Source organism: Rhagoletis pomonella, unplaced genomic scaffold (assembly GCF_013731165.1).
Source record: "Rhagoletis pomonella isolate Grant_MI unplaced genomic scaffold, Rhpom_1.0 Rhpom_scaffold_00007, whole genome shotgun sequence".
Lineage (NCBI taxonomy): Eukaryota > Metazoa > Arthropoda > Insecta > Diptera > Tephritidae > Rhagoletis > Rhagoletis pomonella.
In genome coordinates this window covers 31,206,002-31,218,006 of record NW_023458561.1, presented here as the reverse complement: position 1 = coordinate 31,218,006, position 12,005 = coordinate 31,206,002, and the positions used below count along the sequence as shown (strand labels likewise).

The 12,005-nt window shown below is 37.9% G+C and overlaps 1 protein-coding gene across 1 annotated transcript; it reads left to right on the top strand.

Annotated features, from left to right (window-relative positions):
* Window positions 1-4,608: 4,608 nt before the first annotated feature.
* Window positions 4,609-9,625, top strand: LOC118743689. The gene is made up of 3 exons (XM_036476451.1): window positions 4,609-5,058; window positions 8,984-9,205; window positions 9,372-9,625. The coding sequence occupies exons 1-3, from the start codon at window positions 4,926-4,928 to the stop codon at window positions 9,464-9,466; spliced, it is 450 nt and encodes a 149-aa protein (XP_036332344.1). The 5' UTR covers window positions 4,609-4,925; the 3' UTR covers window positions 9,467-9,625.
* The last annotated feature ends 2,380 nt before the right edge of the window (window positions 9,626-12,005 follow it).

Genomic DNA, 12,005 nt, shown 5'->3' with positions numbered 1-12,005 from the left:
TCACGAAAAATCGGACTACGATGGATGCTGCAATAGTCCTGGTAAGTGTTAGAAATTTCAAAATAAAACAAGGTTTAAGAAAGTTCAAACCAAAGCAGTATATTTATTATATTTATTTTCGCAGGTTAACGTGAATGGAAAGGGAACTTTAAGTTTTAACCGCTGTCAAACTTAAAAGTCACAAAGGCATATGCAATGGCCCATTATTGTGGCGGCAGTGTTTTTACCGCCGTTATTTTTCGGTTTATTTAAATTTATTTCTATTTTTACTGCCCAGCGGGGACGGCACAATGTTGATTGAAAGGGTAATTGTAGTAATTTTTGTTATTTTCACAAGTTTGGAAATGTTTTCGTCCATTTTTATTTCCAGCAAATTTACATACACGCACGTACAGAAAAAATATTTAATTTTCAAATCAAATTGACAACTGATGGAAGCCGTCATGCGCCGCAATTGTGTTTACTCAGGCGAATTTCAATGCGGCAACTGTTCAGCTGTTCACTTACCGCCGACCGCTTTACGGTCGTCCGCAGTAATTCTGGGTACAGCTTTATATTTATGAGTGCAAAGTAAACGGTTTTTTGAAATCATCGATAGTGGCTAAAGCATTGGCCCCATCGATAACATCTATGGTCCCATCGATGGTTTTGCAGCACTACTATGTAAGTATGTAAGTTTATATTGCATACCACCTACCTTTGTTAATATACTAGTTTATACTAGCTTACCCGGCACGCTTCTCTACACGCTACAAAGATGCAATTCTAGCTAAGCGCCCTGGGCGAATCATGCATTGGCGCCCTTTTATGTTTGAGTAGATTGCCCTCACCCACTTTGCTGAGCGTATGAAATTTCTGCGCGTTACATTAGGTATAATTTATTTTAATAAAAGTCAACATACACAGCCAAAACATAAGAGATTTTCACATTTTTGTTGTTTTTAACCCTCTTCAACTCGTCCGCGAATTAAACAGGTGGCAACTCTCCAACATGTAGTTTAGAACGGAAGCCCTTTCGAAAATTGATCCTAAATTCCGTCAGATTAGAGCTTGGACAGTTACAGCGCCTAATAAGAAGAATGATGTCTGCTTTCGGCTTTAAAAAACCAGTGTATAAAAGATTTCCCTTTCTCACTAAATGAAATAAATACATAGAAGAAAAAAAAATTATATAGCCACTAAGTAATAAGTTGGTAAATACATAACACGTGCCCGCAAATCATCATTTAATTAAACCTGAGTAAAATAGGGCAGTGACCTTAAACGTATATACATATATATACACATGTTCAAACCTGTGTTGATGATTCTTAAAATCATTATAGGTGTACGAATACATACATATACCTATTTGGATCAACTGTGCATCTTACGTTGTTCGAATAATTTCCCAATGTCTAGCCACGACATAAGTAGTGCACAAGCCGATTTAATTACTCGTGGCGATTTTCTCAGGTACCACCCCCATGCCTAAAACTGCATTTTTAATGAAGTGAAAATGTTTTAAGGTATTTACATATATATATTTACATATATGTACATGCAGTGGCGGTCAAAAATGGATGAGTGGTGTTTCCTTTTTTAATATTTACAATATTTTTCAAGCTAAGTTTTAAGTTAAGTTTAAGTTAAAGTTTATGTACGTAGGTATGAAAAAACTCGTAACTTCTACAGTTTTGGTGTTTCCATTTTCAAATTTTTACTGCGTACTCCATAAAGTTTGACAACTATTCAGGTTAAAAAAAAATGGAAATCGAACATGATGAAGTTAATAAAAAAAAATAAAAAATAAAAAAATGCGATTTTTTGATACAATTTTTTTATTTTTTATTTCAATCTGTCTCACACTCTCATAGAAAGCCGAGGTAATTACGCACATTTTGATACCTTAACTGATTTTCTCCGACAAATAGTAATAGTAATAGCAATAGTAATAGTAAAAAAAATTATATATATGTATATGTATGTATGTACATTGCAATAACGAAAAAACTCAATAGTAATTGTTGTCCTGAAATGTGTGCTGAGCATATTTTTCACACACAAAAGTAATTTGCAATTTTTTTAAGTATTAACTGTAAATGCAAATGACTGTAAGACAAGTCAATCTACAATCTACGTACATACGTACGTGCACACATCAACTAATGTACAACATATCGTCGTTTAAAGTGCAAAACCGCGTATCAGCAAAATGCAAAACCGCGTATGTGAAGTTGAAGAAATTATTTTCTAGAGCGTAAAAACACTCATATTTCAATATGGTTCTCTTTTTTTAATAAAGCAATCGCATTTCTGTCAGATTTCAGGACGAATGGATAAGGATTGAGCCAAGAGCTTGTATGAGCAAATCCAATTTTTGGCAGCCAATGTCAGTTACGCGGTTTTGCAGAATGATGATACGCGGTTTTGTACTTTAAACGACGATATGTATGTACGTACCCTGCAGGGAAATCTACTATGTAGTTATCAACTATAATGCTACCACTTTGCTTTTTAACTCAACTAGTTCACGTTATATCCTTTTTAATTTTAGCGACTGGTATTTTTAACATGGCGGTGTCATAGGAGATGTCAATTGTGCGCTCCTGCATCAGCACCCTACCGGTAGAAATACTAGTAGCATCATACCAGTTGACGGTATAGAGGTTTTCCTTTAGTTTTTGTATTTTTTTATGTATTTATTCTATTTATTTTATTTTTTTTTATTTTTATTTAAGCACATACCAGTTAATGAACTGGTATTTTTAGTGCCTGGTTAAGCCTTTCACTGCAGAGAACTGGTATAATTACGGTCCGTCAAACTCTCATCAGTACACACTTTCTTGGCTGCGATCAGTGGCCTAAAGCATGGCCTCAAACAAACCGTCAGCAACTCTCAAAAGAGTTACTCCACCCAATCGTAGACAAAGAAAAAATTAAACTCGTTATATGTAAATAAATTCTCCCTATACAACTTCCCTGACGGTATCAAGCCGAAAATGCTCCCGAAATTAGAGCAGTCCTTGATGTCCTGGCTGGAAAGGGTCTACGAAGCCCGAAAAGCTGGAAAAGAGCCAAAGTTAACTTCATTCCCAAACCGGGAAGTAGAAATTATGATAAAGCTAAAGACTTCAGACCAATAAGTTTTACATCTTTCCTACTTAAGGTATTGCAAAGACTGTTGGACTTACACATAAGGTATTTTTTTGGCAAACTCCAAACTTTCCAAAGCTCAGCAAGCATACAGGTGCAGGTCAACTGAAACTCGTTAAAGTCGTGGGCTCCATAGAAGAAAATTCACTCCACTATAAGCGGTGCACGTTGCCGGCCTTCCTCGACATGAAGGGGCCTTCAATAAGATTAAAATCAAAGCAAATTTCCGATCCCTTGTAAAGGTGGGAATATCTGATTGCATATGAGATTATATCGCACAAATGCATAGAAACAGAATTAAATATAATTTCAAGCATTGGTTCAGTAACGCTTTGCAAATAGATGCACTCCCCAAGGGAGAGTTGTGTCTCCACTACTACAAATATCCAGAGACTTTAGTAAAACTTTCAGCTGAAGTTTCCTTCTAGACGGGATTTGAGAAGCGGCAGGATAGTCGAGGAGAATTTCACTGAAATCTATACTGAAGGATCCAAAATGGACTCCGGTGTGGGTGTGGGGGTGTTCTCTTAAATGTTGAATGTCTCTCCCTCGTTTAGACAACCGAACTTTGCTAGCTTTTTCTAACCGGAAGTACTGAGAATCGAAAGGGCCTGTAAAACATTAGAGAGAAACTGCATAGCAGTAAGAAATAACAATAAACTATCCACTCGGACTCATCAAAAAGGAACAGCATTTACAAGTCGCACGTATGGCTGATACACGTTGGAACAACTTTCAAACCGAACAAGAATTTCATCCAACTAGTTTACTTTTTTTTCTACGAGCAACTTGTATAATTATAGTTCATAACGAACTGGTATGACTTCTATCCTTAAATAATAGTGGCATTAGTGCATATTAGGACAGCTTTTCACTGCAGGGTATACTTATTTATGTATGTATGAATATGCGCCTATATGAACATTGCAAAGGTAGACCATTTCAAGGAAGCTAATCAAGCTATAAGCGGCGAGTTGATATCGCATCACATATGCATACATATGTACATAAATATATATACGACCGTTTAAATGCGATTAACGCCACTTCACATGTCGCACTCAACTACGTACACCTACATACATACATACTTATATGGGTAAGGCGCTATGTACTTATATACGTACTTACAACACTCCTACGTTTGAGCGCAAAGGATATGTATATGTTGTATGTACATATGTATGTGCCTATTCAAGCACACTTCGCTTAACTAATTTTGTATATTTCTCTACACATTTTTATTGTTGTGGTCACACAAGGCTATCATCGTCAAGCTAGTGACTATGGCAGCTAGCTAGCATTGAGAACAAAAACTATAAAAAAAATTATTCTAAAATCCCTAAGCCACTCAACTTGTCTATGTACGAGCGAGCTGAGCTGTCCGTCGAGTCGGTGACCAAGCCAAATATCCTTGCGTGCGGCAACGTGGTCAGCGCAGTTCGTGTAACGGTGTTAGCGCAGCCACAACAATATTAAATGTCGCGCGCGCCAACTAACTTTGCCAATTATCGATTTTCATTTTATAATTTTGAATGTTTGCCATTAGAGCAAAATATTTAGAGCAGTTAAAGTGACAAAGCCAAATAGCCAACTATAGTATATGTATATAATGTGAACACTGAGTAAACATTTCGGATGTCGAAGGATATTCACGTACATAAATCGCTAAATAATACTACATACACATATGTATGTATGTATGTATAAAGAAAATAAAATACATTAACTAAAACAAACAAAAAAAAAGAATCAAATTTGTGCGAAAGCGTTTTCGAGATTGTTGCTTTATGAGTATGCTGGGTTTCGTTTATCTCTTTTTGATACTCGGTTGGATTCTGATTGTGTTATTCCTTAAATGTAAAAAGTCAATTACACCACATTTTGCCTTCACCGAAAACTATACGGACGCGATTGCAGCTGGTGAGTGAAAGTAAATACATGCCAACTTTATTAAGTGATTAAATGGGGGACAAGCAGACATAGTTCTTGTACAGAGTTCAGCATGAATGGTATATAGGAAGAAACTCCGTGAAATTTGTATGAAGCCCGACGAAGGCACAAACGGGAGCTAAATATATTTTTAAAAAGGAGAAGCGTGTGACACGGGTATTAAATTAGTAAAGTTTTAAAAATAGGCTATGTAAGATTTAACCAAACGCTATACATATTTACAGGAATTTTGATGTTGGTTGGTTGTAGTGCCGAGTTTAACAACTCCAATTAGCACATATTTATGCGTGCCGTTTTAAAACCACTGCTCGCAATTTAACCTCAAAAAGAGCCATAAATGTCATTCAGCTAAAGCCATAACGTTCTCTCTGCATTGTTTTGTTATGCTGGTGGTGCTGCTTACAGAGTCAAGTGCAGTGAATTTGGTAATCGAATAGACTCTTCGATTTGGAGGTCGGTTGAAAAAGCTCCCGCCACTACGCCACAATCCATTTTTGAGCCGGCCGTAAAAATGAATAATTCGAAGCGTTCGATAAAAATAAGCTTCTTTCACTCCTTTCTTGATTGAAACATTGTGCTGAAGTTTCTCTTGAATAGAAGCCAGTCAGATTTTTCGCAAATGCTTTGGGCGTTAAAAAAGTACAGGATACGTACGTGCGTTCTTTCCACAGTCGAAGTTCCCTCAACCTCAGGGCACTCTGAGAAGCACTTTCCTTAATAAAGAAATCAATCGGTGGCAGATGACAGATGACATTCAATGCTTCCGTTGGACATGATCTTATCGCCCCAGTAATCGCAATGCAAACTGACCTTTCTACCCTGCCTAACATTGTGCGTATATAGTTCATCTCTACGGTTTCCACCAAACCAGCGAACCATATGCAATAATCGGTCGCAGGCCCCACTTCTTACCCAGTATTTGCTTGCAAGAATACAGAGCACCATAGACCTTTTTTACTCGGTGCTCTATGTTCATTTTCCACTTTAATTTCGGTGTGAGAATGACTCCCAAATAGCGTAAGGAGAGAGAGTATGCCCATTTATGGAAAGTAAGTTAAAATTAGGAATATTATTCCTTGCGGTGTATAAGAGGAATTCAGTTTTCGATGAATTAACGTTGAGCCCGCAGCTACATATCTGCCCAAGAACCCAATTCCCTCAGTGCTCTTTGAAGCATTCGGCCTATCACATTTGTGCACAATCCCCGCAACCATCTTCGGTCAATTGGCCATCAGTGTGTTAGAGGGTGATTGACTTGGTTTTTCCAAACAGGTTTTTTAAATATTTTTAGAGATTTTGTTTAACCTTGGCTTTTCGAATACCGAGTAAACCGGATTTCTACAAGCGAATGAACCAGGTGTTTACCTAGTTTATTTATATACCAGATTCTAAAAATTCTAAATATTTATTTTATTAAAAATGGAACTGCATAAAACACTTTTTTAAATTTTTTTCATCTGAATCTGGCAAATTTTCCACCGCAGAAAATTGACTAAAAAATAAAAGAAACCCTGAGAGAAAATCCACTAATGTGAGTAGACAAAATTGAACTGAAGAGTCTGCGATAGGTGGCATTCGTCTCCGATTATGGAATTTAAGTGGTCAGAGTTGACGAAGGTGTTGTTTGATTCTCGATGAATGACATGTCTGTAATAGAATATACTTGTATTGTGACTCTGGTTCAGCGGATGGTATGTTCTCATTCCCATGACAGTCAGTTCTACATGCTCGCGTTTTTTCCCGACAAAGGAAGGTTACGAAGGTTTCACTAATTTTATTAATTTTTTTGTTCTAATTATAATCCAAAATATCTCAAATGATACGCTTTACTGATTTCCAAATTAAAGCTATACCTATTTTAAGAAGTCATATTGCAATTTGGTCAGAACAGTTAGTGTTGCTTTACAGAAAATATGCAAAATAAATCGGTATACCCGGTTTTTTCCTTAATTTGAAAATGGGTAACTGCTTTTTTCAAATTGCCATTTTTCGAATAACTGAAAAACTTAGATCAGTTTTAAAACTCTTTATAAAGTTGAACTTCGGATTCATGCTATCTCTCGGTATTGTAAATTCAAGGCACTTCAAAGGATGCGGTTGGACTAGTTCCTGTGGCTCCAGTTATGCATACGCATACCAGCCTTTTTTAGTGAGAACTTCGAGTTTGCCAAGTTGCGCAAATCTATCGACCCAGATGATGGCTTCATAAGCTATCATGGGCCGTACTATCGCCGTATAGATCCATTTCAGTAATGGACATACACGGAAGATATGATCCATAGTCTCTTCACATCTCATTGTCTTATTAAACGAAAAACTTGAGCTTGCCCTCAAAACCGACTTCCATCAAACGGTTTGAATTCTTTTCCTTTTTTTTTACCTAAGAAACAGCATGAAAATAAAATGCGTTTTTCGGTTCTTCTGATCATAGAAATGGAATCCATGACGCAAAAAAAGTAAAAAGATATATTTAAAACCTTTTAAATTTTATTGTATACTGAGTTTAGGTAAAAACAAAAACCATTTTAAAACCTACTAAATCCGTACCTTTAGGTAATTTTATAGGTCAAAGTAAATTATTTCATTCAACTCGACTACTTCTCATGAATTCTCTATCTCAATAGCTCAGCCGATAAGCTCCGCATTGTTGCTGTTCTCACCTCGAATTGGACGAGTGAAGGAAATGCGCCACTTGCGTCGCCGTTGAAAATCGTTGAGAAGTGTTCCCTTAGACCGCATGAATTATGGCCGCCTTCTTATTTCTTCGTTGCGGCCTAATTTCATTTTTTGATGGCGGCCTAATTTCACTTGCAAATTTTATTATTCCCGCTGGTCTTATTTCATTTTTTGATCGCGGCCTGATTTCACTTTGCTGAAATGCTGAGTGTTATTTTTTCCAAGCGCTGCCAAAGACAGCCAACTTGGAAAGGTTTTCTGCGCAAAAATACTTTGATCAGCGTAGCCGAAGTTGGTCTGATGAGTGTTATTTTTTCTAAAAGCTGCCAAAAGGCCCCAATGCGGAAAGCGGTTTTGCGCAAAAATACTATGGATGGCATAACCCGAGTTTACATTTTCTATGTCAAAATGCTAATTTTATCCCATTTTCAAATGGGTACCCAGGGATGTGTAGAGGAGTCAGAAAGGGGAAGGGCAACGATTCTTAAAGTTTTGACTGTGCTTCTTTAATGGGTAGGGTTTTAAGTGTAACGACCGTCCCCCTCCGCCCCTACCACAAAACCATTGTCCAAATAACCGAACATTCTCAATTAATTTTTTGATTGCGACCTAATTTCACTCGTCAAAATGTATTTTACCCGCGTTGTCAAATTTCATTTTGGCATCGCGACCTAATTTCACTAGTCAAAATGAATATGCCAGCGCGGCCTGATTTTATTTTTTGATCGCGGCCGATAACAAGTTATGAGTCAATAACGAAATTTTTTAGCTGTCTTTTGTAACGTCGAACTTTCGCCTCGTTGTCTGGGGTACATTGTCTATTGTACAGAGGCGTATGCGGGCCTCAGCTGATAGGTACTGATCCCAGTCGATGCTGACGGATGAAACGCGCGTCAAGAACACTTGAGGCGTATCTTATGTCCATCATAACAATTAAAGTATTCTTCGTTCTCTGATCAGCAGACACCCAATTGGCTTTATAGCTATTTTGTGCGTCACGCTAAACACAGTTTTAACCTCGTGCTTCCTCTGTGCGTTCGTAGAACTGCTCTTTCCGTCCATCGTATTTCCTGGATCGTGGTGATGTCAGTCTTAGGCTATACAAACATATAACAGTTTTCCTATGAAATACATATCGCAAATATATTTCAATTAATTTAATCAAGCAGAAATTGAAATACGTGACTATTATTTAATTTTCTAAAATTAATTTCTTCAGATCGTCGCCCTTCAGTTCATATCATACAACTATCACCGGAAGAAATGGATAACGAAGAACAATTCATGGACTCATATCATCAACGCAGCCAGAGCGTTCGACGTCATTCAAATCGCTCACAACGATCCACTCTGCCCGATGAGCGGACCGTGGAAACAACATATCCAACAGATGCAGTTGTGAATCCAGCTTATATGCACGATGAAGAGTACATCATTAATGGTAAGCGACATTTTTTTTTCAAAATTTTATTTTTGATGCTTGAATGCATCTTGATGCTCTAGGGACATTTCTGCTCGATAGTCAAAAAGACACAACGTAATTTGCAAATGTTTACTACTTAAGAAACAAAAAATAGAGTACATATTTTGTTTAATTTTATTAACAGCACCACCCCCTTCGTATGAAGAAGTTATGCGTCAACCAGAAGTATACCCCAAAGTGCATCACAGTACGAGTAAAGTGAGCGACGCGAATATCTAAGGGTTGACGGATATGCACCGGGTTAAGTACATTCGAGAACCTATGAGCATTCTGCATACATTGTACATATGTAAATTAACACTTTCTGCTGTGATTTTATACTTAAATTAATATAAACTACAAAAAAAAAATGTTTTTAATATAAATGTTAAATGTAATCTTAAACGATTGACCTGTCTAATTTGATTTGAATAAAAGTAATTTTATTATAAAAGGCGGCCGCTGTGGCTGAGTGGTTAAAGGTGCGCACTACCACTCCGTAGGGCCTGCGATGGAAAGACCAAGTGGGGAAGAACTTGGCTTCACTTGGCATTTTCAATTGGCGTCAGTTCCAACAGAACAGAAGCGACGGGCGTGCTTTGTTTAACTCGGCCAAAATCGCCTAGGCGGTTACAGAGCCAAATAAGAAGAAGATTAAAAGTAATTGCATTTGGTGAGTATAGTCAGGGCCGTCGAGAGAAAACTCGGGCTCCGGTCTGAAAAATCACCAGCCCCTATACATAAATTGTCTTAATTCAAGAACATGTGATCATTTCATTTTTTCCCCACCCTCTCGACGGGCCTCAGTGTAGTAGTATGCATGGAGAAGAAAATATTTCCTAAAATAATAGAAAGTGGATATAGGCTATCTATAATCGGCATTACAGAAGAACTTAGCAGTTAGCACTAAACCAATCGCCGCATGGATTGACTACATGATCCTGGATCTGCACTTTGGGACGAACTTCGAAGAAAGCCGGCTCGGTGAATATCCCTTCGTACATACGGGTAAAAGATGACAAATTCGTATAGACGGCACTCGTCTGTGCTAAACTCAATCTTAATAAATCCTATAAGCTGGCGGACCATTGCAGCATTGTTGGTATTCTAACTGGATATTTCTTACTGGCATCGCACACCATTGAACGGGCTCTGACCAATAATAAGAACAGTGGGAGATGCATAACGAAAGGCGAGACCGTGGAACATATCATCTGCAAGCGTGTCCTGTCCTTAGCGGACTGCGGGTTAATCTTCTGGGAGCAGGATGTTCACCTGAACTGGAACCAACTGCCAAAATTGAGTACAACAAAATGCTTCAGTTTTCCAAGTTGACTGCGATGTTCCTTAACACTACAAAAATTAAATGATTAAGGAATATAGAAGGGAAGGTCTTTCGACTCTCAAGAAAGCCTTTTGGAAGGACATTTAGCTCCAGAAATTAACCACTGGGACGTCCTACAATAGCGTTTATATGCGTCGCGAAAGCAGAAGGCCTTCAATTGACAACCCGTACAAAAACGGAAGGAGAAAGGAATGCAGAGTGGAAGGCGTGTTTGGAGGTGGTTTTAGCTCCAGAAAATATCGACTGGGACCGTTATTATTGAGTCGATCCACAATGAGTCGATGGCTATAAACTGTACTATATATAAACTAGCTGCAATGAAATTGTTTCAAGACCGGGGCAGGAGTAACATACTCATACGCCATGTGCACCTGAAAATATCTCGAAAACTTATCCATAGAACAAAATATTAACTAGATTTTCGGAATCAGCAAGCAATTCTATATAGAAATTGGATATGTAGTGGCATACGTTGAAAATTTTTCCTGTAAACCATTTTTATTTTAAAAATTTTGTTTTGTTTTAGTGCATTTTCCTGCCTATTTCGCTATTTTATTTTGCCTTTTTTTATAGGTTTCTGCACACGCCGCCATAACATGGCGCTCGATGGCCGCCCATCAACCATCAACACAGCGGAAGCGAAATTATCGTGGTGCACCCTGTCTCAACTAAGATCGATAAATAAATAAATTCCGCGCCTCTAGTGCCTAGCACGCGGACACCGCCAACACGGTTATTTGCATGCCCATCGAAATCTATGGCCCTGACACCAGAAACCTTGTGGTCAGCGGATATCGTCGTCAAAAATCTCGATGAAACCCTGAAAAATACCATGAAAATTCCAACAAAAAAAATCTACCGCAATAAGTCGAAGTCTCTTAAAAAAGCTATCATTGAAGCCGCGTGGTTAGAGGTGCGTACTACCGCTCCGTAGGGCCAAGGTTCGAATCCTGGTCAAAGAACCATCCCACAAAGGAATAGATAGGTTTAGTCTTAACAACGGTCGACCACGGGTAAAATTATAGGTCCCCCCATTTGTATTTTAATATCACACCACAAATTGGGGGGAAAAGCTCGGCCAAACACTTAGCAAAACTGTAAGCGCCAAATATTTATTTATTTATGTCTTAAAATACCAGGAATCGATTGATTTTTACTAATGGCTAAAAAATAAAATGCAAAAACTACCTATTGTTTTCAGAAATGGCAAAAGCTAAGGACTTTACTTGCTAAAAACTTTCAAAGTCATGCTTAAATCATGGCAATAGCGGTGCGATGATTTTTTTACTGTCTTTTTTCTTCGAAATCTCTATTCCACCAAGAAGTTTTGGGTAAGTTTACTAAACACCTAAAAACGTCTGCCTTATAAAATCTGAACCTTTTCAAGCTACTGCCGGGGGGCAGCATGTGCCACTCTTCCCCTCATCGGGCCAG

Coding starts and splice junctions, on each gene's coding strand:
- LOC118743689 (XM_036476451.1), top strand. CDS start 4,926: ATGAGTATGCTGGGTTTCGTTTATCTCTTTTTGATACTCGGTTGGATT. Junction 5,059..8,983: donor TACGGACGCGATTGCAGCTG/GTGAGTGAAAGT, acceptor TAATTTCTTCAG/ATCGTCGCCCTTCAGTTCAT. Junction 9,206..9,371: donor TGAAGAGTACATCATTAATG/GTAAGCGACATT, acceptor TTTTATTAACAG/CACCACCCCCTTCGTATGAA.